General features: G+C 47.0%; 1 protein-coding gene across 13 annotated transcripts in view; it reads right to left on the reverse strand.

The window, feature by feature from the left end:
* Positions 1 to 26200, reverse strand: part of PPP1R12B (protein phosphatase 1 regulatory subunit 12B) — a 116073-nt gene that overhangs the window by 37957 nt on the left and 51916 nt on the right. For 10 of the 13 annotated variants that reach the window (XM_035347306.1, XM_035347315.1, XM_035347312.1 and 7 more), the window contains exons 12-19: positions 24942 to 25067; positions 19577 to 19762; positions 18832 to 19017; positions 6239 to 6329; positions 5616 to 5786; positions 4710 to 4893; positions 4044 to 4156; positions 2427 to 2471 (exon numbers count right to left, since the gene is read on the reverse strand). In XM_035347306.1, coding sequence (XP_035203197.1) covers positions 2427 to 2471; positions 4044 to 4156; positions 4710 to 4893; positions 5616 to 5786; positions 6239 to 6329; positions 18832 to 19017; positions 19577 to 19762; positions 24942 to 25067 — 1102 coding nt within the window. The remainder of the gene's footprint in view (positions 1 to 2426; positions 2472 to 4043; positions 4157 to 4709; positions 4894 to 5615; positions 5787 to 6238; positions 6330 to 18831; positions 19018 to 19576; positions 19763 to 24941; positions 25068 to 26200) is intronic. The other 3 variants (XM_035347316.1, XM_035347319.1, XM_035347317.1) reach the window with 2 other exon arrangements.

Consider the following 26200-nt stretch of genomic DNA (forward strand, 5'->3'; position numbering starts at 1 on the left):
TGAGGCCAAACTCTTTTCTCATCTCTGGTCTGAGCTCAGGTCTGCCCAAAGCGAACAAAGGCTCTTTCCTTTACATATTCTTCCCAATGGAACCATGCAAAAAAACCTCCTAAAACTGCTTCCCCAGAGGCTTTTTCCAGCTGAAGCCCTTGTGCCCTTGAACATTTATTCCACAATAAAACTTTGTCTACTCTTCCAACTTTCCACAATGTACTCAAGCAGGCTACATCACAAGGAGAAAGGCGGGGTTGGTAGCAAAACATATGAAGGTTGCCTGACACATCCTATTAGGAGACTACTCTCAGTTGCCTAAAACTCAGCCAAAGAGTCTGGGCTGGTTTCCCACGCTGGTGTTTGTAAGTTTTGGCCAAAATAATTCGTCCACTTCTGAGAATTAGAACACCACGTATTTTCTCCTTTTTCAAAAACTGCATCTACCTTTCTTTAGCTGAGCTCCACCGCCACATATTTTGGAGGAGGGAATTCAGGTAGGGCCTTTGTTTTTAAATTTCAGTTGAGATATAAACCTGGGAGGGAAAAAAATCTGCTCAAACTCCAGGGAATCTTTGGGGGTCTGCAACTAAAATAGGATGTTTTAGTGAATTCAAGTTCACAACTCTGCTGTTTGCACCTACCTGTCCAGAACGACAAGTTACTATCGATAAATTAGTGATTATTAATTGTCCTTGATCCTTGGTGCTAGAACTGAAACAAGCAGCTGCTCAGTGACTCCTGCCAACCTGGCCGGCAGTTAGCAGCACAAAAATCTCTTGGATTTGCACATAAAATAAACTGGGGAAGAGTGATCAAGACAACTTGATGCTGGAGGCAAGCAGGAAAGAAAATAAACTGGAAACTGGATAAAAACAAGAGGCTGGGAGGATGGGTGGCAGTGGAAGGAGAGTCTAAGCCAGGATCTAACATGTGCAAGGTGCCTAAGAAGAAAAGGGGGACTGCTGCCACGAAGCAACAGGGGCCAGAGGAACCGATGGAAACTTGCCATGCTATCAGATGGGATCCCACAAGAAAATTGTGGGAAGTACCAGACAAAAGGATTCCTTGCTATTAGTCTGGGCAAAGACAACATTGCTGACTGTAAGAGACGGGGTGACCCTGAACTTCTGGGCAGGAGCGTATGGTGAGTTCCTTGAAGTGCAATTTACCCCTTTACCAGGGTCATGCAGACTGTGGTCTGAGTTTTCATCAGGGTCAGACTCTAAGATGCCTCCAAACCTGCAGCTTCGCATACTCTTTTGTCTTAATTTAGCTTATCTGGGCCGATTTCCCAAAGAACAAGACTGTACCAGTATGAAGAGAAACTCTTGTGGGAAGAGCTAGGCTTCTTGAAGCAGGTGCTCCCTGTCTAGCATACGTCGTGGGAAGGAACGTCCCCAGCTTCACATTTGCAATGTAAGCTTTGGGAAAGCAAAGGCTGGCGCTGAAAGGCAAGTACATGCTAAGAGCCATCCGAGCACCACGCGAGTCTCTGGCCACAGGATTCCGCTGCATTTTGACCAAGCGCAGCACTAAGAAAAACAAACGCATACCCCAAGGAGTGTTATCGAAAGCTTTCAGCAAAGAACCAGTTAACTTTTCAATGAAATGATCCTTCGGTCACTACTGAGTTGCAAAGCACGTAAGAAAGCTATTCTAAGTTCAGTGTTTTCTGTCAAAGATTAAATGTGACAACAAGCAGGCTCAGCACTTCACAACCTTAAACTTACTATTTTTCCCAGGTCTTGCACAGCACGCTTTAAGTTTGGAAATGTATTTAGCTTTAACACTGTCAGAGGAAGTCATGTTGTCAGGCTTAAATGTGTTTTAGACAAAGACAGACAGGAACAAAAGAAGCCAAGTCAATTTGGAAGGACTCAGCAATTATTATGAAAGGAAAGAAAGGGCCTCGAAGGACGACAGAGACTATTGCAAGAACAGGGGAACAAAGAACAATCTCTGATGTGCTGCTTCGCAAGACAATTTCCCACAAGGAAACAAATCCATGAGGAGACAAGGGCACAGATTTTAGAAACACAAAATATACTGCCCGAACTAACAGCGTCAGGATGATTCTGAGCTACAGGCACGCGCCTCCCCCAGGACACCTGACAGCCTCGCTCCCTGGACGCTGCCGCTTCGACAGCGCTCTCCACAATGCTTGATTCTGCTCCAGTCCCTTTGGGTTTAAAGAACCGCCTATGCAGCTTACAGACAGCACGCTTTTGATCTCAAGCCAGTCTGCAGGTATTCGGCATCTTTCAGAAGAGAAACCAGTAAGGAAACTGCCACTCAGCGACCTCCCGGTTCGTGCTCAGCTGCTGAACAGAGCCTGAACCTCTGGTGCGAGCAGAAGTACAGCCACAGAAGACTTATAGCCACCAAAACTCAGGAGTGCAGCACCGTCTATTTAGAAATACGTTTTCACTTACCCGAGTTTCCTTCACTTCCTCATTGCCATCAACTTCATCATCATCCTAAGATGAAAAGTAAACAATGTAATTAGGCAGCCCTGAAAACAGCAATTTATCTTTTTGTCACAGCAACATAATGTATTGCTTATGAATTGATTCTGAGCTGTGAACAATTCTGTTGAAATAACTGCCTGCCTAGCTGCTTTTGGCTGATTATCAGATAATGTTTGGTAAACTAATGGCCATTTAGAAGATCTCAGGAGTCGAGCAAGCATTACTCTCTTGAGACTGCTGCTGTGGTTTGAATGCTCCTGAAGACCTGGTAGGTGAGGGAGTAATGCACCTAATTTACTTGGGGAACAAATGCTGTGACACTTGAGATGACATGTCTGAAATGTTGACAAAATATTGACTTTCAAATAACGTCCTCCCCTTCACAGAGACTCCAGAAGGGAAGACTAGCCACCCCAGAGAGCTTGCACTTATGCTGACTCTGTAACCCTCGTCGTAACAGCTCCATGGCAGGCTCTAGGAGATTACAGAGCAACGGTAAACTACCATGGCATCACATCTGACTCAGTATTGAATTCAAAACATTTCAGAGACTCTATCTGTGGTTTCATATAGAGATAACAGAGAAATGAACTAAAACTGTGAGAAGTGGTTTTTCTTCTGCTCTGAAGCTAGTAATATCGCTCCAACGAGCCTGTAGATAACTGGGCAAGCTGCAAAGCATTTAACAAAGAAAACAATACGCAGAAAAATACGATTACATTTGGCACATGTGCAAAAGTGCCAGGATCATCTGAAAATAGTCAAAAGGGGTGTTTGCAACCAGACTTTTAATGGACTTTCTGATGTTCCAGTAGGATCCTGTCAACTCACAACTCCAAATACTCAGCATTATCTATGTCTGCCACTGGGAAGACCATTGGTTTTTCATGGTATTGTGCAAGCAGCTTCCACCTCTGAGGTGTATGAGGGAGCTCATACATCCAGAGCAGGACTGGAATTGTTGCAGACTTATGTTTTCATATTATTTGTCCTGCTGAGAAAGGTGATCTATTTTCCCACCTTACTCCCTTTCCTTCTCTAACCAAGGTTTGGAGGGCTGCCTTGCTTCCATCAGACCAAAGAAATCTCTTTGAAACCAGGACAAAAAGAAATGATCATGACACAGCCAGCTCTTCTGCATTATGTGCTGTGTGTGTTCTCTGGTGCTGGGCAGGGGATCCAGACACAGGTTTTATTCTTCACTGTCATCCTTTTAGGGGGCCTAAAGTGTAGCCAGATTTGGACTCAGAGGAATTTGAAAATACTTGCAGTGGCTCAAAACCTCCTTCTTCCAAAGAAACCAGACTTCTAATCTCTCTTCTCCCATGAGGGCTCTTTCACAATTCTGCAAGGATCACACTGATTTGTGATCAAGAGCAGGCCTCTCAGAGCCTGCTGGATTTTACATGGGCCAAAGAGTGACGTGATTCCTTACAAAGTGCCAGTCTGAAATAGAGTTGGAGAGGGAAGCATTAACGGGAAATGAACTGGCCTGGAAAAAATCTGAAGCTCGGAACTGGAAGGAAATTCACCCTGAATATTACAGAATGAGTTTTACTTCTCTGAAGAACTCAAACTCACATCTTTTGTTGAGAAAATGATGCCGGTGCCTCTTCGCCTCTCTTTCGGCCGCCTCCTCTCTCGGATCGACTGTTTGTTTGAAGATCTGTCGTCTAAATCTGGATCTTCGCACTCTAGCCAAGCAAAGAAAGACTGCTTTGGTTTCAGTGATTTACACTTGCGTTTTTGCTAAGGCACTGGGGTTCTTTTTAAGCTGATCAAGGTCATTTTGGCTCGTGTTATATTACAAAGAAGTTATTAAAATGAAATGGAATCCCAGTGCCGTAAGACATCTGGGTACTCACACACTTTTCTTTATCAGAGACAAGAGAGAATATCCGAGCTGTCAGCTCTTCCCAGATCATCACAGCTTACTTCTGTTCTCAGGACAAACTGTAGTAGTGGAATCACTCCCCCCAAGCTCTAAGATCTAAACACTACATGGATTCGTGTTACCCAGTTACTTATCCAAAATGGAAGACTTCTATCCCTCTCTTTCACAAGCAATAGGCTGCATCCTACACTAAGATTTCAATTGAAACAAGTAATATTTATTTGATGAGATGGCAGCTCCCCATACCTCTCCCTCAGAACAACAAGTAAACTTATTCTCTGTATACACCCAAAGGTCTAAAACCCATGAAAAACCCTGAGCTTTGAATCTCCTTCCTTCTGCTGGGTACGTACCATTTTTCTCCATCACTGTGGCTGCACCTCTGAAGTCTGCTGGATTCACAGAGTCATGACCCAGATACTTATTTGTTCGAGTTAGGTAAGAACTTGTATAAAGGAGAGGTGCTGACGTAGAAGGAGATACAGGTGTTGTAGGTTTGTCTGGTTGTGCTGGGCACCTTAATCGCCGATAGACAGTCTGTAAACAAACAGGACAAAAAGTTAGTAGAATGAAAAGGGTTTGGGACTTCGGGTAACTGAGTAATCTTAGAGAGTGTAATTTTTAATTCACTGCTGCTGGAAGTAATCACCTCTATCCACCAGCTCAGGTATAATTCATTCCATCAGACTGGGACAAATGCTAATTAATAGCACTGTACAGCTACAACATGAGAGCACCTTCCCATTGCCAGGAAGCCTAGGATCACTGACTTAGTCCTTGCTGCCAGTAACAGGACAAACAAATTATCTAATTGAAGCAAATGATTTATGGTGAATAAAAACAAGGATGATGGAAGGGGGAGAAAACTGGTCTCTCTAGCTTTCTGTTATGTGCACATCTGTGGCATGATGTGAACACAAAGCTTCAGTTCAGTCTGCACAGTAAGGATGGATCCAGGCAACATTTTTATCGTTAGCCTTCTCATTTCACTTTCTATGATCTACACAGTTTTATTTTCTGGCAAGACAGAAAAGCAGAATTCTCAGTGGAGAGCAAAGGAACAGATAACTTCTAACACCTCCATATCCACACCCCTCACGCAGATTTCTGAGGCGGGGATAATCCTCAGTATTACTTCTTTCCAGCAAGTCGGCGCGCCTTAAAATAAACAGAGAAGCCCACAAGAATTTCTCCTTGTGTCAGCTATCCTAAATGGTTTCATCAACTCAAACAATGAGACGTAAGGCCAGGAGGATCACCTCATCATCTGTACTTCTGCTCCACCGTGACCGGGTTTCCTGCCTCTCGCTGCTGTCCTCAGCAGGCTCAGTGCTCTCAGCTTTCTCACTTTGCTGCTCCTGAGCTTGCCGTTCTGCCCGAGACCGGCTGAAGGTTCGCTCTGCCTCCTGAAGGTCTGTCAGCGTCACACCCTGGAGCGAAAATAAGAGTGAGGATGTTTTAATTTGTGCAGTTAGATTTCAAGTCTTCAGCTCAGATACTAAGTTTAAGATGCCCAGCAGGTTTTTGCCTGGCCAGGTGAATGTTTCTGGGCTTCGCCTTTATGCCAACACCAAGAAAAGCACTGTGTGTTGCCTTTAACCCATTTCTCAGTGTATCTGTGCAATCAATGACTCAAAGCAACCCTACAAAGGAAAAGGCAGCCATACTGCAGAAATGAGAACTTTGAAGTCTCACTTGTGTATGCTTCGAGGAGTATTTGGTAATAACTGCTTGGGTGAACTTTTATCAGAATCTCTCCAACACCGGCAGGGCAGACAAGCCCCTTGTAGTAAGTAGTAGTAAACTAGCAGAAGAAATCTTGCTTCTTTGCACGCTGGCTCTCTTCAGCCTTCACCTGAACACGATGATTTCCATTCTTTACCTGTGTAGACCTGCGAGTCTGTCGAGCCTGTCTGGATCGTGCCTTTCTCAGTGATTCTGCTTCCTCATCCCGTACTGGAGTCAGATATGACCTGAAAGAAAATAAGAAGGCAGAAGAGGTTAAAATAAAAACAGATGCTCTGCCTTCCTGTCTCTGTGAACTCCAGACTTATTCTTTTTCATATAGACAAATATAATTTTAGCTCCATCTACCAAGACTAATGTTGTCTTCTGCTTTGGGACAACTTTCCTATGAACATGTGACACACAAACGCACACATTATGTTCTCCCTACAGCCTCTTTATAAACTCTTTAGCATTGAACACATTCTGTTAAAAAGGTGTAACTGTTTAGTATGTTATTTGCTCCATTTCATCTCTTACTGCATTCATAAGGAAAAAAAAACACCTCTTGTTCAGATTAAGATCTCAAGAACAGAAATCCTGCACTGGCACATTCCTCAGACCCTCCTTCCTGTCATTATATTCACGGTCATATTCCTGCAATCTGCTGTCTTCATCAATATGAAACCCATCATACTGGAAACCGGCTGAACTGCTGGCGTCTTACAAAGAAAAACCACCTCGGAAAGAGTTAAGAAATGAAAGCACTGACCTCCGCGCACCGGAGAAACCCATGTCCCCTGACAGGGAAAAGCATCCAGCTAAAATAGAGATCTTGTCACCACTAGATTTCATTAAAGCCGTGAGATTTCAGAATTCTTCACATGAAAATACATGAACTGAACTCTCTGCACACGCACTCACTGTGGAGGAACTTGAGAGGAATTCGGCAGTGCCCCAGCAGAGCCAGAGATCGCCCAGCACTAAGACTGCTCTCCATCCTGCTGGAGTGGCTTCCATCTCAGGCAAGATTAATTAGATGGGACTCTTCAGGCTGGTTAATGGGGAATGGTTATTAACACTGCCTCACAGTGCAAGAACGAGTGTCTGAAATGAAATGTTCTTTTGTAGGTCTGTCACTGCCACAGGTTAACAGAATATCAGAGATCTGGATCAGTTCAGAGAGTCATTAGCCAGGAGAGGGATGAAGACCTATCAAGGAGTTAATTTTTCCTTGGATTCTTTTCCTGGCTTCCTCACTACAGAGCACTTCTACCTATAAAGAAATGGGCTGAACAGGTTTTTCGTCTGATCCAGTCATTTATTAGGAAGATTACTGACTTTGCTGCACTACGACAAAAAACCAGCGAACCCCGGAGGGTGGATCATTCTGAAATCGTTCCCCCCACAGCTTTTATCCATCTCTTCATGATCGCGTGCTTAGCACTGATTTCAGCTAGCTCACGGCTGGCAGTCGAACGCACGCTGACCTCCGCGGCTGAGGGGAGAAACTCGCACCACGTAACGGGGGATGCTCTGATTACCTGGAGGTACTTCCACGGGGTACCTTACACCTCAAAGGGGCAGACATAACAAAGTCTTCTCATCTAAAACTGGGTGCTTTCAACCCGGTAAACTGTGCCCTGAACTCCCCTGAGTGTCCTGCCCAGGTTTCCAGAGTATAAGGAGAGCGTGAAGGATCATCTGTGCTGGAGACGCCGGCTCTGCAGACTTCCAGAGGAGATGAATCATCCTCTGGGAGGTGGCTACGATGGAGATGTCTACATCCGAGCTGGCCAGACTCACTGAACTGCACTTCCAGGGTGCAATTCATCACCTTCAGAAAGAGCCTCCAGCACAGATCACGTGAATGCATTGCAGAGGAGCTCATTTCTTCCCATTGATTATCCAGACAGAAACGCTAGCTGTGATGGATATGCCAACACTGGAAGTGCCTAAAATTCAGAGAGATGATTGCCTCCCAAGAATTCGCTGTTTCACGAACAAAAAAACCTGCCATTTGGTGCGCGGAAGCTCTGCAACTCCCAATTTTGCAGACGAGAAGTTCTCTTTTGCTCCCCTTTATGCTGTGCATGTGGGCTACCCAGGCAATGGCACATGAAGGGAACAATAAGCACTTCCTGCAGCTTTTGACACAAGCAGAATGGCTGCTATTAGCACAGCATCCCGAAGTAATAAGCCACCTACGGGAGGAACGCATTTGTAAAATATACTGCAAGTTAAGTTCAGAGCAGTAGTAAAAAAAAAATCCTGCAGGGTATAAAGCAAGTAAAGCTGTGGCTAAGTCAGGCGGCCAGTGCGCTGCAGCAGCTCTGAATCAGCAGAACTTGCACCTCGTGCCGTGGAGGATTTCAGGATTCAGCAGTTCTCGTTGACAGGGCAGGAGCGCAGCAGCTCCATACGTGCATCAGGGAGCAAGAGGATGAAAGGTGAGAGCTGCCTGTGCATGGAGAGGAATTCAGCTCATACGATGTATGCAGAGAGCCACATCGTGTTTGTTCAGGAACGCTCCCGGTACGTGTGAGCACCACGAGGTCGTGCTTCGAGCAGCTGAAGTACTTCTGCACGCAGCACAAAAGAGACCAAACTCATTGCCACAGGATGCAGGAGAGGACAAGGCAGATTTTCCAAACAGATCAAAAAGAAGGTTAGGAAAATCTGTGGAGAGCAGCTCAGCACCAGCTGCTGAAGACAAGGCGTGGTGTGCCTATCAGGAGCACAGCGAGGCTGCTGCAGGGTTTCCCTTCTTCAGTGTTCAGCTACAGCTTTGTGTAAAGGAGGCCGAGTGTATGGACACAGCAAGAATACAGGGAGAGAATAAACGTTTTGTCTCTTATCCCTTCGTTCTCCCAGACCTTTTTCTCTGTTCTTCCAGAATTTGTAGAAAAATAGGAATATTTGAAAAGCAACATGAGCAATTTTAAATGCCTAACCTGTAACAGTGACTTAAGCTCCAGCACATTTTGCAAGTCAGACAGCACAGCTCAGGCTGCAGCCTTTATCCATGACCAACTTTTGGTTTCCATTTACACAATTCCCCAAAGCCTGGAGCTCACCCAAAGTCTGAGGTAAACGACTGTTCTGATACAAATCAGCAGAGCCACTGCACAGGGACACCGCCGATTTCTCGGAGTAAGCAGCTCCTGCCTTTTCCTGGCGACGAAGGAAGGCGGCTGTGCTGTAATCATCTCGCATGCAAACACAGGCACCACACCTGCTGGCAAGTCAGCCGCAGTTTTGCTCTAATTGGGGGATTTTTTTGTTTCCTTTTCTGGGGGGTGGTGGTGCTGGCATCAGGAGGTAAAGAGGTTTTACAAATCTGGGTGAAGCTTTACTTCGCTTACCAGCTGAATTTTAGGCTACTGGAGCATGCTAAATGGGAGGGAAGGAGCAAAGAGAAGAATTTCACTGAAAGGAGACAGCAAAATCTGATGCAGCCAGAAAGCAAGGCTGGGCTAAATGGCAGAGGGAGAGCAATACACTGCTCTCCAAAGCAGAAAAACTGCAGATCGCAGCAAGCTGAAGGCAACAAACAGCAAAAGCAGTCTGTAAACAATCCACAGAGTTTTTAATTATCTCAAGAAACACACTGCTTAATGAAGTGCAGTATCTACGGCATCCTATTAACTCCAGCAAACATCACACGGTCCATGCAGATCTTTAACGAAGCGACCCCGTGCACCGCATCTCCTTGCGCTAAGCTTTCTCTGAGAAACGTTTTCTCAGAGTTTCGGTTGCGAGAACAAGCAGCAGAATATAAATTGTTGGAGATGCGTACGTGAGAGGCTGCAAAAAGACTGCAGAAGTTTATAGTTCCCACAGACAGAGCCGAGCGTGTGCTGCTGCCACCAGGCAGCTACGAGCTTTTGGTTCGTGCATTAGCAAGAAATGAGCTGGGAACTGAATGACCACTCTGGCTTCCATTTCATTTTTTCCGTTTTCAAGGAAACACCAATTTTCACTGTTAACTCTTTTAACGAGGACACTGCCACACAAGCGTTGATCCCAAATTGCTCATCACCACCTCACGCCAATAGCAGGAGCAGTAAAATGCTGATAGAAGGGGAGATTCCAAACGGGGCAAAAGTAAGCCTGGATCCACAAGCTGGTAAGCCAGGAATTTGAGGGGCTCTGTAGGAGAACCTGTGCCAGAGAAAATAAGATCGTGCTGTGGAGAGAAACCCCTCCCAAGCACAGGGCAAGAACGACCCCTGTTAACTGGTGCACAGGTAACAAGATGATGATGAATTTCGCCATGAATCATGAAGGCTTCTGCTAATCTCATCACAACACAGCTCTCCTTTCTTTGGGTCCCAAACTCTTTCAAGCACTTCTAACCTGAAGCGCTCGTGACAAGAACCGGGGCCACGCCTGATGCTGGTGTTACAGATGAGATGGTGGAGTGAGCTCTCCACTGCCCCTCTGACTCCTCTCCTCAGTCCAAATCCTCTTTTTTCTACTCTGGGAGCACCTCTGTGCTACGCTCACTAACCACAATCACTGGAAGCCACAGTCACCGTGTTCGCAGAAGCCTTTTGAAGACTTTTGGTTCCTCCAGCTCGGGATAACGCGGGCAGGAGGCGCCGGCACAGCTTTGGCTTCCTGCAGGCAAACAGCTCGCTCGGCACAGGGATGGCCGTGCAGTCATTCAGACTCTAGAGGCTGAAGTCGCTTTTCTCAAGAGCACAAGATCGCTGCTCTAAACACTGCAGTAGAGTCAAAACTCCTTATAACACAGATATATATGTAGGTATAATGAAAAAAGGGAGAAAAAAGCCCGGCAAAAGCCTTAAGAACTGATACAGTTCCCCTGGAAACAATTGGAAAAGTACAGCATCCCAGCAATGCAATCCCACCAGCTGGAAACTTGCCACTAGCTAAGAAACCATCCATAAGCCGGGGGAGGGAAGAGCAGCAAGAGCGAGCTTTGCAGGAAGCAATGCTGACAGCAGCTCCCAAAATACAATTTCTTAGGTTGGCTAATGAAGTATGTATGCAGCAGCAGATCAGGCACTGACAGTTACACGGGAACAGTCAGAAGAGACACCTTCCTGCACTCACAACCAAGCAACAGGTTTCTGTTCTCCCCTGGATTCATCCCTGCGCTAACTTGTTCCGTGCATCAGCCCACAGCAACTGAAAATACTCGTTAGAGAAGCTGCCGCGAAGAAAAAGTCGTCTGACCATAATTTAACGAGACCATGCAACGGGCAGGAGAGGAGGATGACATGTCAGACTGAAAATGTTGGAGCTGGGAACGAGGGGAGAGACAGCCAGACAATGCTGAGTCATTTAATAAGCCGAGGACAAAAGGATAACGAGATTTCAAGAGCACACTCTTAAAAGCGTTTCACAGCTGGCTTGAAAAGGCTCGCCTGCGTACTCCCCATTTTCAGGCCTCTGCTTTTCTCCCTCATGCTAGCCCTGGCTGTTGTGAACTGTCATTGTGTTTCAATCTGGACTGTGAATTTTCAGCTCGTGGAAGTTTAAAGGCCTGCATTTCAATCATCTCTTTACAGTAAGATTAGCAGGTTAACAAGCACAAGATGAAATTCTCTATTTGCAACAGCTTTGCTGTGCTCAACACATTCAGGTGCTGATCCGAGAGATTAAGAGCCTTGTGATCTTTGCCACTTGCTAATCAAAACAACAAGTATCCTTTATCCTTCCTCAAAACTCACACTGTGATGCGATGTTTACAATGGTTTGAGGTTACACGTATGGCAGCTGATGCTCTAGGAACACTTCCCACCATACAGCGGCTGCGTGTGTCCCGTCTGCCCGTGTTCATCTCCTCCCATGCTCTTCGGAAAGCTGAGCTGCTCCTCTCCTGCTGCATTCCCACGGCAGCTAGCTCAACGCCAGTCCCCTACAGGCCGGACTGCTGCGACACGAAGTGAGAAGTGCTCCAACCACGGACCGAGGGGGGAATGGGTCCTGCTGCTCCCTGCCCAGGTGCTCGGGTTGTGCTTTGTGAGAACGGGAAGGCAGCAGCCCTGTAACCTACTGAGTTGGGAGGAGCCGCGGTCTGGAGCTGAGGGAGACAGCGCTTGGCCTGGAAGCTTTTAGATGATCAGTGTTATCCCCTTGCATTAATTAATTTCACTTGACATCGTGGTGAAATGGTAACAAACGGCACGGCGACCACGCTCCTCGAACTGACCACCTCGTCCGGGGAGTGCCTGCCGGGCTGCGACCCCAGGCTGTTCCAGCTCTTCTACAAAAAGGGAAAACGTTTAACAACAACAATAACCCAGGATTTTTTTTTTTTCTGTAAGACAGAAGCAAAGACTTCTGCAAACAAAGCTGCCAGCCAGCAGCACATTTTCTCTCCTGAACTTTGCTTTAGTCATTGACTTCATTAGTTGTAATTGTCCTAAGTGCAAAGCTTTCCAGGCTGGAATACTTTGAAATTGGTTCGTGTTCAGCACAGGGCATCGGGTGCCAATACAACACTGAGCAGTTTATCACTGCGTCACAGCACAAGGTGCGCTGGTGTCTGCAGTCCTCAGAGGCTGAATCTTCGCTTTAAAAAAAAATTGCTGCATGAAATGGAGCGGGATGAAACTCCATCTCCTGCCAGCTGATGAACGAAACGCAGACAAAGATGCAAGTGCTCTGCCTCCCTCAGTATTTCTCTCTCATTATCAAGAAGGCAGCAAGTCAGATAGGTAACACGATCTGACATTTAAACAACCTCTAGCAGACCTATAGCAGCTTCCCCAAAAGCTGGCTTACAGACAAGGCAGGAAAATCTTGAATAAAACTCACTGGACAGAAGCCTGAATCTCTGGGAAATTACCTTTTGCAGCTAAAAAAAACCGACGAACTTGATGGCAATAAGGAGGATTCAGCTACTGAACTACATAAACCTTAGGAAAAATGCTCACTTGGCAGACAGGGCTGCACAGCCTTCGACTGCCACCTCGTGGGAGAAGGCACTGAACAGCTGCCCGAGTAGGTCCAGGGGATACAAACAATGAATCAGCCCCATCTGAATTACAGCAAACATCACCGAGTATTAATAATGTAGAACAGATTTCCATTTCCTACCGAGCTAAGATTGCAATTTCTTAGAGTTGCCAGAGGCTTTGGTTCAATTTCATGAGTCTGCTGTTCCCAGGGACAGCAGATTTATTAAGTTTGCTCAGAAACTTTTTCTATAAAAGTCCCTGGGTCACTACCTGGCTTCCTTTGCTTCTCCACCTGTAGCATCCACGGGTCGGTGCTGTGGAGCAAAGAGATTAACAGAAGAGCTGATTCTGTGCTAAACCAGCTCACAGCTGCACACTCATGCAGCACCTCTACGAATATTTCAGGTAGATTCTTTAGTTTAACGGACGTTTTTGGACACTGAAAAGTACAGGAAGATGTTTAAGTTAGTAAATGCCCCTGCTCTGGACATCCAGGTTATGATTAGTAAGTAAAGAGGAATCGCGAGCAGATTCGGAATGTAGGCAGGGAGGGGAAAGGCAGTTTTACCTTCTGCTTGCTCCATGCTGTCAGGCTGCAGGTCTTTTACATCGGTTAGCTCAAGCAGTGCCTGCTTCGTTTCCTTGACCATTCCTGGAGGCTCTCGCATATATTCCCGCTTGGAGTTAGCAGGCCAGCCTACAGCCTGGGCTCCTCCGCCCCAAGCAAATCCCAAAATACCCCCCCCCCCCCCTTCCTTCCCCTGAGCGCTGGAAAAAGGCAGCGGGCAGCTGAGCACGCAGCAGCACACCTGCTGGCCCTCCTTACAGGAAGCAGGGCTCAGCAGCAGTGACCCCCATCCCACACCTCGACCTTTTTCCAAATAAAAATGCAGCCCGATTTCTGATATAGCAGGAGCAACCTCGCCTGGTCCCAACATGGAAAACCCGATGGCCTGAAGAATTCCTGCCCTCCCACGTCATTCGGCCAGCAGCCTTTTAAAAACAGGACAACTTTATCTGAAAGAGATTAACCGCAAAAAGCACGGCCGATAAAACGCTTTCAACAGCAGGTGCCAGATGATTGCTCGCTTCTTCACGAGACCTTTTAACTTCTTCTTGTCCGCGGGGCAGCAGGATGGGGAGCTGTCCCTTCCCCTGCCACGGTGCCTGGCGCGGGCGTCCCCACGTGTTGCTCCCCCGTGGCCTTCCCAAGAGAAGTAAAACCGCTCAGCGACAAGGATTACGGGGTCAGCCACCACTGCCAACAACAACGAGGTGGCGGCAAGGCAGCTTCGGCCACCAGTTCCCCTCCGGTGACATTTAAACACCCCCTGATTGCAACTTGCGTGGTTTCTCTCTAAGATTTCATGGTTTTTGGTTAAATGATACGGGTTAACGGAGGTATCAGGCATCTGCGCTCAGCCCGGAGGAGTCATGTTCTGAATTTGGACAGGACAAGAATCACGAGGTAAAAGGACTTGCCAAAACTTGTTCATCTAATAGTACTGGTGGAGGAGGATTCAGTTATTAGTATATTATTAATATATGCTACTATAATTAGCAGCTGGATCCTCAGAATGAAGGGACGAAGAATGAATTCCTCTTGGGATCGAAGCAGAAAAGAAGTATTTGCCAGGCACATTTACCTTGCGTGTCAGTGAACGTTCTTCACCTGCAAAAATTTCCGTGGGAAGCTTTAGAGGGCAAGATGCCGGGCTGAGCACGGCCGCCAGCCCCAGGGCCCTAGGAAAACTAGCCCACCTCGCTCTTCCTTCTTGATTTATCTGAAAAATTGGGCAGAATACATTAAAAAAATAAGGCAGGAAAAAAAAATGTGTTTCCTGTCTCCAGCAGCTGGCCTGACAGCAAGTACTACCTGCTGGAACCTTCCTGCGGAGCAGGAAGAACACCCGACTGCAAAATGCAATCGTGTAAACAAAGCGGGTGGGGGAAAAAAAAGAGGAAGGACAAATTAAATTCCTAAATCTGACAAAACCAGGCATGACTTCAAGCTGAAGAACGTCCTTTTAAATCGGTTACACAACGGAGAGCACAGACTCAGGACCTGTCTTTGGAAGCTCTTGGGGAAAGCTCATCTCCCCGCACAGAGGTGCTGCCCACGAGACGCGTGGCGGCCTTTCCGTTCTGCCCTGGGATCTGGAGCGGTTTTTCAGACCCTGAAAAGCTTCGCAGAGACCATAAGACCTTCCTTTCAGTGCCACAAGTCACGTCCCAGCTCGGTGTGACCCCCAGCCACCTCGCCTCCATGCGCAGGGCTCCCAGGGGAGACGCGGCCACGCAGCGCGGTGCTCAAACTGCAGGGCACGATCGCGGTGAACTCTGCGAGGGAGCTGTCGGCGGCACTAGAGGCCGCTGTCATCTCGGATAAAGGCGGATAAAGGCAGTGGGCTGCAGCCAGCTGGACCCCCCTCAAATCCCCACACCTGCTTGCACCGAGCTGAAACCAAAAGGACGGCGGCTTTGCACCGGGGGGGAACAGGATCCACGTGAGACGGGATGGAGCCGGGATGCGCAGCACCCCCGCGCCTGTAACTCGCCCTCAGAGCCGGCGTTGCTCAGAGTTCAGCTGGACAAACGCATTTGCAATGCGAGACAGCTTGGCGCTGGCAGGAGATCATCAGAACGGCCCAGCAGCAATGCTCATCGCTGGCTCCGAAACTCCCCCAGAAAAAGAAGAGGAGAAATCGACTGGCAAAAATATTGATTCTGGAGGATGGCACGTTTCCAGCCCCTCGGTGTCGGCGCTCCGCAGTGCTGCAGCAGAACGGAGGGAGGCTGAACGTGCAGCTGGGTACCTGTAAATACGCACGGCAGCAGCCTGGCCGCCTGTCCCAGCCATATGGCCCTAGCAGCAGGCAGCACTTCGCCACGGCCAGTGCAGGCACACAGACCGCGCTACATTCCTCCGAGCTGGGCTGCCTTCTTTGCTTTTTTGTTCTTCCCTCCCCTCCGTAAATACACGGCTGTGATTCACGCTATTTTCCAGCCACCGGAGCGTTTGCTGACCAATTTGGCCAGCCGACACGTGCAGCAGGTAGAAGACAGGGAAGAAATGCTGCCGTGGGCCTGGGCGAGAGCTGCTGGCTGGCAGAGGATGCACAACTGCACTCCCGAGCCCTTTGCTCCTCGTTCCTCCCCAGACCTAACACAATCTTCTGCTCTAACCTTTTGGCTTCGCCCAGATAATTTAAGGCTACAACTTCAGAGCCATCGCTGTGATCTAATATTAGATGATAAGCTTGTTTGTGTTTTTGTTGCTAAGAGAAAGCCGGAGCTTTGGAAACACTGAAGCAGACCAAATGCTCCTGCAACAGCTGCCGGCAGGAGCCGAAATGCACACAGTGCTTCCCTGACAACTGTTTGCCATTTTCCTTTCTTATTTTATTTTGCTGAAGTTGGCCTCCTTCCAAAATGAGCTTTTCCCATTTAGGTGACCTCTCCTGTTCCCCTAGGTCCATGTTTCCTAGTTCACCACGTGCAGGCAGCGGCCCCGTCGGTGTATCCTGCTGGTAGAACACCCACCCACTAATGAGGCTTCCTCCACCCATAAGCACAACGCATCACTGCTGTGTTTTCTCCCTCGGTAGCTTCAGAGCATCGACTGAAGGTGGGAGGAATTTTCTGGTGTTGATCCCTTTGCATTTACATAATTCACAAGAGATGGCTCGCTAATAAAAATGCAGGAGACAAACAGATCTCCTGTATTATTTATAGAACCTGATTCGGCAATAAATGCCGACGCAGTGATATTAATAGATGATCTTTTTGGCATTTGCAAGTACTGTCACAGTCGAGCTCCCTGCCTGGAGACAGTGCCAAGACTCCGGTGGGCTTTGTGGAGACCACTTCTCCTGGGAAGAATCTAAAGCTTCCGCAACTTTATTCTGTGCTTGCCAAAACAGAGATACTGCTGTGAAATTGTCTGGAGTGTGAGCTGAAAGCACAATGCGCACTCTGTCCTCTTGCACAATCTCTCTTTGCACCAGGAGTATCTTTGGCAGCTCATCTCAATTCAACTGCAAATGACACCAAGCCAACTGACCCTAGCAGAATGACAAGGAGCCTGCAGAGGCACTCCTAGCCGTGACTCTAAGTGTCCTTACAGACACAGAAGTCACCCTGCAGTAGCTATTTCAGATTACTTCCCCGCATACAGAGCTGATGAACGTGGTTCATAGAGAACCCCTGCAATACCTTCAAAGCACTACCTGAGCTAGCTCTAGAAAGAAGAAAAAAAAGCCTGAGCAACCTCACAAGTCTGGGTATTTTCCAAATAGCACAGGCTGGCTTGCTTTCTTGGATCCGTTGCAGGTGAAGCATGCAGCAGGCATGCCCTCCCTCCACCAGCGAGGTCACGGGGCTGCCTGCAGATTACATGGCACTTCGGAGCTCCACCATCTTTATCTTTACAAGCTGATAATTTCCATTATTGCTTTTCACATCCTTTGGCTCGAGGCCATTTAAAATATGTCAGAGTACAGAGCATTATCTCCGCACTCAGGACAGTCTGTATTTCAAGGAGAAGTTATTATTTTAGTTCAGAAGAATCTAGTTACTGGAAACACTCCGTGAACTGGCTGCTGATCAGAAATACACAGCTCATCACTGCGCTTTATTTATTACCATTTCATCCATGCCATCAGAAGGGACAGATCTTGCAAAAGTTTACCTGTTTGCAGGAATAAATATGGATCATATCATATGCTCCGTACTTAAATGCACAAGGTGAATTTCCTTTAAAAGGAGTACCAGCTATGCCAGGTTTCTATTTTCCCAGTCTTAAAATCACAGAACCGTAGAATGGCTTGGGTGGGAAGGGACCTTAAAGATCACCTAATTCCAACCCCCTGCCATGTGCCAACTCCATCCAGCCCGGCCCTGAACACATCCATAGCTTCTCTGGGCAGCCTTTTCCAGTGCCTCACCACCCTCAGAGTAAAGAATTTCTTCCTAATATCTAATCTAAACCTCCCCTCTTTTAGTTTAAAGCCATTACCCCTTGTCCCATCACTGCACCCCCTGCCAAAGAGTCCCTCTCCTGCTTTCTCGTAGGCCCCCTTAAGGTACTGGAAGACCTTTTACAAGGTCACCCCAGAGTCTTCTCTTCTCCAGGATGAACAACCCCAGCTCCCTCGGTCTGTCCTTGTACCATCATACTGTAGGACATACCGCCGGATTCAGATTAATCCAAACTGCTGGTACTGCTAGAACAGCCTTGGCTGAACGTGCCAGGCTTCTCTCTCTGTCTTAAGTCTTGGTTTATAGTCAACAGCAAGAACTGAATGCTGCTGGGGGGCAGTCCATCTCCTCCCGTGTCACACACCTACATGCTCCAGGAGGATCTGTTGCCCCCCCAGCAAACAACAGGGGGGGACTTGGGCAGCAGAAGTCTCCATGGGGGCACGTGCAAACTGACCTAAGAACCAGAGGGATGTATTTTTCTCTGAACGCATCTCAGTCCAAAGCTCTTTTAGGAGGGGCTTTGTGTTACAGAGCCTACTCCAAGTGGCTACTGTGCTTCTGTCCCCCTATACACAGAGGCCGTAGGGACTGAGATCGGCAGCAGAGACGACTGCTGAAGAAAAACGCTGAGGCACGCTGAAAGGACAAATCACAAAACTAAATTTAACCTTCAACCCAGTGATGACTCAGTTCAAAACCTCAGCATGGAGCAGGGGCAGCAGCCTGGGACTTCGCGCAGTGCCTGAGAAACAGCTCTTCCACCCCCCCGCTGCCACCACGGGAGATCTGGGCACAGAGGAGGAACGAAACGCACGGCACTCTGCTCACTAACCTTCTGCGCTCCCTGGCTTCCTCAGCTGAGAAGTCCTTTCCTGTAGCGGAGGCAGCACCGGCATTGGCAATACCGTTAGCAGAGCCGAGCACAGCACGGTTTGTGATTACACCTAGGGGGGTGCTAGCAGAGAGGCCCTCTGTACTTTTCTCTACAGCGGAATCAGTTTGTAGCCTGAAAGGGGCTCTGAAATAGAGAAGACATAACGGAAAGCAAAGCAAGTGAACTCAACTGCTAACCGAGACCAGCCACCTGCAGGGAACACTGACAGCTCCTTCTCCTTGTTCTGCGCTCGTGTTTTTGAAGGGAACAGCACAGAAGAAAATGAGATTTTAAAATCTTGTAGAAGAATAAGCGAGAGGAATTCATAGTTAGTCTTCACATCCCTGTTCGCAGCAAAAATGATTAGAAAATGTAACTGGTGAGCAGGCAGAAGGAATGAACGCCAAGACACGTACAGTGAACACCCGAGAGCGGCCGGAGCAGCCCCTTGTGATCGTACCAGGGCGTTAAGAGTGCTCAGCCGACCACTCCAGCGAGTGAAGAACCTGAGGTCACATACGGGCTGTGAACTGCTTCCTGGTGCATACACGCTACCGAAACCGTCCAACGTAACCACTCTGGAATTTCTTATCAAGGTTTCCCGTGTGGAAGTACATTTCCAATCCACAATCCATTCCAGAACTCAGAACTTGCAACCCAAACGCTGATTTGCTGCAGCGTTATCTCAGCTGGGAGCCGTTACCTGGTATACTGGCGGCCTGACGCAGCAGTGGTCGCACCGAGAGTTGTGGGAGAGGCAGAGGCAGGTCGCCACGGGGCGCTCGGGGAGGTAGATGAACCAGTGGTAGTGGGTGAGGTAGCTAGAGATGTATTGCGACTGGCTGAAATGTAGGGACTGCTGAGGTCACTACTTCTACCAAATGAAGCACTGTAAAACATCACAAAATCACGTCCTTCAGAGCACAGTCAATATCCAACAGAACATCACCACAGCCGGGCTCTCAGCCGAAAAGGGGGCGAGTATTACATCTTAGCAAAGTGTGTGCCAGGGGATTAGAGTACACCGGAGTCGCTGCAGATCACTCACACGCAGGCCAGCGCGAGCAGCACCTTTTAGATAAGCCCAGCTGAGTTTCAGCGAGAGAATAACGGCGTGGAGGTGAATCAGTGAAGATCGGGGAAAGGAAAAATCCTACCGCAGTGGAAGCGGCGCACCCAGAGCACCCCTGTGTGCTGGGGAAAGGCAGAAACAATGAGCAAGGATCAGGTTGCTGAAAGCAGGGAAGGAGAGAGTGACAAAAGCAGGTCTGGCTGCCTCACCTCCTCAAGATGCCCAGTACTTCCAGTTCTAAGAACCTGTTTTCAGTGGCTAGAAGCTTTGGCACAGATGAAGGGTTGAAGCTCTAATTTTCTTTAAGGCACGTTTGGCACAAACTCTGTGTTCCTGGAAAATCGCTACCGAAACCATCCAAAAACATTCAAGAATGAGCAAGGAAAATACACGTTTTGCCATTTTAGTGCAAAACCCTTAAAACCGTTACTGCTGAAATGCTCTAAGTGCTCATGCTTTGGAGAACAGGAGAAGGGCTCTCCCACGAGGATATACCCGGAAAAAATCCTCCCTAAGTGGGATAAGTCGCACACCTCTAAAAACAGACTTAATAAAAGCTGAGAAAACCTCCGCGGTGCATGTGCCACAGCCCCATATACAGCCAGGCTGCTTGTTGAGTGCATCATCTAGGATCCGGTCACACCTGACACACCCAGCAACTGGTATTCCTGGCTGCTACTGGTCAGACTGGGCTGTCTGCAGGATCAAAGGCTAGGAAGGCTGCGTCTCACCTCCTGCATCCTAACGACTCTCATGCAAGCACACATGGAGGAAAGCGGTTGACAAAATACATTGGGAATAAAAGTTGACCTAGAGGAAAAGCAGACCAGGACAAAAAACTGCATGTTTGTGGGAAAGCCAGGGAACTGGAAGGTACCACGACAGCGAGAGTCAGAGAGCAGCCTGAGGCTGAAATAGAACTTGAAAGGGGCAGGACAACAGCCAAGGACAGGTCAGAGGAAGGAACCCGTCCGATTCACTTAGGCACTCAATTTGCAAATGAGTTTTATATGCCAAGGAGCCCGGCCAGCCCAGAACAAGCAGCTGGTCCCTAGACAGCCAAAGGAGAGACTGGAGCATCCTGGAAGACCTCCATGGGGAGGAGCATTACATCTGGGCTCTTCATGTGATGGCTGCTTGTCAGATCCAGGTCCCAAAGGAACAAGCAAATTACTGTCACCAGGTAGCAACCCCCACTGGGCTCTAAACAACACTTCCTCTGGAAAGCCAGCCCCAGCCCGGAGCATGCAGGAGCAGGAAATCATTTTGGAAGAAAATGCCTCTCCTTCTTGGCTCTCTGCACCAGAAGAAAAGGCGAAGCCTTGGAGATGGGCTGGGAGGAGGGTAAGAGCAGGGAGCTAAACCTGGCTGGCGTGGGCGTGCAGAGCAAGCAGCCGTCGAGTTGCAGAAATGAGGGGGAGAAATCAGGGCCTGGTGTACTGGGACGATGACTGCAGCGGAGCATGCAGCAGGGGAACGGACAAGAGGAGAAGGCTGGGAAAAGCTGGAGGCAACCCTGCGGGGAGCGGGGTCAATGTGGCACCATCCCAGGAGAACCCAAGGCAGAGAGGCTGCGGCGCGAGGGGTGGCTGCAAAAGAGACAAGGAACTCGGTCAGGGAAGAGGTGGGAGGGTTATTCATAGAGACCTGACAAGTGCTTCAGAAGCAAACAGGTAGCGGCTGAAAAGGGGAGATGACAGGATGGAAGGAGCACCATGTGCCTGGAGAGCAGAGATGGGAAGAAGAGGGAATGGAGGAGAAGAGCCCGGTGATGGCATGGGGCCAGCTCCTACATGCACAGGCCCCGGGTGGCAGGGAAAGGTGGTGCTGGGGCATCACTCACTCATTCCTGCTCACAAGAAGGGAGCCAAGGCATTGCCAGCTCCATGGGAATTCACCTCCCAACCCCATCACGGGGCACGGGTGGCACTGCACGGTTTGGGGAGGCTTCCGAGGCATTTATTCAATTGCTCACATTTGATGTGAACAGGACCAGAAAATTGCAAGAAAAAGGTAAGCTGGAAAATCTTGTTAATTAACAGCTGTGTTCATATAAATCTGTAAAAAGGAGGATTATGAATTTATGCTAAAGAATCCAACATTAGAAATAAAGGCACCGACACACTGCTATTCGTTCTCTAACATAACACCATAACATAGCCATGAGGGAATGAGCAATGAAATGGAAAGCAACATTTCAAATCAGGAAAAAGAATACTTCTGGAAGCAGCTAAGGCAAGTGGAATTTAAAAAAATCTTTAAAACCTTCAAAACCTTAAAAGGCCTCCATTCACTAAAAAAAATGTTGGCCCCAAATATGTATTTTTTAATTAAATATTCTGCCATGGGGTGTTGCAGAGAGCAAAATGGGATTTGCTTAAGGAAGTGGGTCACAGTGGACACTAGTAAGAACCACGGCCTAAGCATGACCCCTAGCTCCGAAATTAATGATTGTTGAAAGCAAGGGTAGAGGGGAAGGCTGCTCTTAAGTTACTCTAGCTTTTGTGACTTGGTCTTCAAAACGAGCTGCTGATGGGGTCTGGGCTGCCTCCTAGAGTCTGGACGGTTGGGCTGGCTTGCTGTGATGGATTTTATGTCAACAGAAATAGTAAGGAGTATCTGCAAATATGTAAAAAGAAGAAAACTGAAAAGGTGATTTCATTTTGGTGTGAGGCATCTCTTATGGCTGATGTCAAAGGAAGGATGCTGAATTAGTTCAATCTGCTCACCAGTTCTCCTCCAAATACTTTACACAGAGCCGACGTGAACTGGCTGTTCAAAGGCCAACATGCACTAAAATGGAGAACAGGTTGCCAGAAGAGGGTTGTGTGATTTTTTTTCCGCTAGTGGTACACCCAGAGACAAAGCAGAATGAATGACAATCACTACCATTAGAGAAAGAGGTTTAACATTTACTTCAACTAGAGCTGAAGTGCATTTGCAAAGTTAACGCAAGCTATTTTGTCCCCATTTAGCAGAAAAGCCATTTTCTGCATCTTAAGATGCTGTTACTGTTGTTTACTCTTTGTTTGGGGGGTCATAAAAGTGCTTGCAGAATGCAACTAGCTATCTTTATGGAGTTTAGTTAAATGCTAAGGTGAAGGGGAGATGCAGATGCACAGTAGTTGTCCTGTCAGTGACATACAAGCATGTCATGTTCACTTTAATTCTTTCTCTCTTAGGATGAGCTTTTACCCTTTGGAGTTGTGTTTTCCGAATGCTAACAAAACTCCGGTGACAAAGAGCTTATCCGTAACCAGCAGCAGGTTCCCTTTCTCATCTTACAGGCTGATGCACAAGGCTGGAGAAATCAGCGGTTCAATACAATCATGTTTAATTTCCCTGCGCTCTTCTACAGAAAGCATTAGGAGATGGAGGGCAAATTGATCATGGTTTTGTTGTTTGTAAAATCATACAAAACTGTAGAAAGCGCACATATCCCTACCCTTTATTCCTCAGCTGGCAAAGTTATTCTCTGTAATTGCTTCTAATACAGCACTCTCCTAGAAAAGGCCAGAGTTCAGCCTTTGTGACAGGATATTTTTATTAGCAAAACACCACTGCCAGCCAAAACCTGAGCTGGTCTCTGTATGGCCTAACCAAGGAGATACGGTACAACTACGTGAGTGTAATATTACATCTGGTTCTGGACTAGATGAGACAGATAGTCAATGTTTGTAAAAATTTCAACAACCCTTTTAGTGGTGGTATTGACTGGACTGTCTCTCATGCTAGGGAAAACAGTAAGGCATGCCAGCTGCAGGAGGCAAAAGTTTTCCAGTGTAATCAGCTGCTGCTTGTCGGACTGCCTTTTGAGAGAGCTATGGAGGTTGGCCTGTCATCATGTCCCAGGATAGATGTGAAGTCACTGCAATGGATCAGCAGATCAGGAAGAGTCTACTGCTCGAAGTGGCGATCTGTTTCACCTTTTGTGGAAATGGGCCTGTATGTGCCCAGCAATTGGACAGACATAGCCTAGAACAGAACTTACCTCCACCAGCGTGAGTATTAGAACACAAAAAACACGCCTCTTCCCAAGTCTCAAGCAATCATTCAATCTTTGGGACAGTTATTTATTTCAGGGTCTAGAATTTGGTGAAGGAATCTAAAACCTTGAAACATTTCTGCCCTTTTCCTTAAGCACAAATGGCTTTGCACCATGACACATGCTGCTTTGATGGTTTCCATACTAGCTAAAATAAAGGTGATGGTGCAGTACATGCAGAAAGTGCTGATCCTCCTCCTCACATGGATGAAAGCTCAGTAATGCATTATCTGCCCTACCAGAGGCCATTCATTCACCTCATGCAGAGATGGCCATTCCCTTGTACTTCTAGGAAACTAAGCCTCTGCCTTCCAGAGAGGTAAAAGATACCAACGATTATAGAAGTTACGTACAGCATTGCTTTTCTGATTCTGCTTGGCTAGGCTACCAGCAATCAGAAAGCGTCATGTACACTGTGCAGAAACTGGTTCCTCACTGCACAAGTAAATGATGGGACACATCAGTCATGCTCTTTAACAAGTGTCATAAGTCATGCATAAGAACACTGCCATTTTTCTGATAGTCTTGATGCCATAAACACATACTAATGAAAATCAAAATCTGCTAAGCTACAACTTACCTGTTAATAGTTATTTGAACACTGATTTCAGACTGTAATTACTTTATTCTCTTTTTATGATCAATTTCCCTTTTATTGTCTAACCATAATACTAACATAAAACTGAGAAAAAACATTTTCCATTTGCATTACGTGAAGAAGAGCATTTAAAGTCAGTACAACAATTTATAAGTCAACAAAAGCACAGTCTATAAGAAGACCATTTAGCATGACAAATGGTGACAAATCTTAATTTTCAGTTCCTGCTTTCAGAAGAGGGTTTCAAGGCCAATTACACTCATGCAGTGAGCAGAAGGCGAAAGGTTGAAGTCTGGGAGGCATGCTAACAGTAGGGCTGACTGCTGGGAACCTATTAAAAGAATTGGACATACCTTTTCAAGTATGTAGATACGTAGGTAGTAGGAGCACCAGAATGGGGAGCTTCGTTTCCCTTGGATTCATCCCTCCACGGCTGCCGGGTGTAAGAGCCACTCCGCACAATGTTAACGGCTGATTCTCTAATGCAGGAGAGACCACAAGGGTTCTGTAGAAAAACTTCCAGTCTTTGACAGTTCCACAACACAAATCCTTCCCTTACACACAGAAACACTACTGTTCGGAGGTGACATCTCTTTGAAACGCTTCTGCTGGCCTCCACATCAGTACCTGTGATTACCAGCTGCATTATTTAAGAAGCACAAGATGATGTGATGTTTGCATAAAGAGGAACAAGATCCTTTACTAGTCAGAAAAGTTGCAATTGAAATTTAGGCTGTCCATAGAAGTAATGTAAAATATTAAATAACATCACTTGATATTCTTTCTGATATTCTATTCTTGCCTTGTGTCAAACAGCATTGAACAAATGGACAGGTATTGCAACTGCAGTGAAATTATTTATTATCCAAGGTTCCAGGCAATGACAGAAGTCAAAACAACTCAGTATGAAAAATCCTTTGCTATACTTAGCAGTAGCAAACAGACAAATATTTGGCAGTATGTAAAACTACTTGACAATCTATGAATAAATTATTAGTAGTTGTATTTATCATATTTATCTGAAATCAGGGCTCCTTCTCCTAATTCACGCTTTAGCAATATTCTGCTCTGGTTTTGGACAGGACCGTAACCCTATAACGTAACACTTGTCAGCCCACGATTATTTTTCATTTTTCAATTGCAGTATCTGTCCTGATGCCCTTTCAGACATCTCTGGGTTCCACAAAGTGCTACTCAGCTGTTTTGAAATGCAGGAGTATTGGGAAAAATCTGTACTACAAAGTACATCTGGGCACCATCTGTTCATGCAGTCCAATCCTCCTCACTCTGCTTTATAGAGCAAAGGACACTTAGCAGCAGTCAGCTGGATATGCCACTCAATTCAAGCCACTGCCAAAACCGCTCAGGCTTATCAGTCAGTTAAACACAAGTTGTCTGCTGCAGTCCAAATCGCCGTGGCTAGCTGAGATTAAGCAAGAACACAGCAGGGAGGTTCCAGCAAAAGAATCTCAAACTGTGAAGCTCTCTCATGGTGGTCATCTCCTGTGACTTTTTCACAACAGTTACAGCTCACAGTAACTTTTCTGTTTGTGCCTTTCTATCACTACTGTGGAACTGTCTAGAAACAAGGCCAGGGCAATTTTTATTCCAA

Source organism: Oxyura jamaicensis, chromosome 26, assembly GCF_011077185.1.
Source record: "Oxyura jamaicensis isolate SHBP4307 breed ruddy duck chromosome 26, BPBGC_Ojam_1.0, whole genome shotgun sequence".
NCBI lineage: Eukaryota > Metazoa > Chordata > Aves > Anseriformes > Anatidae > Oxyura > Oxyura jamaicensis.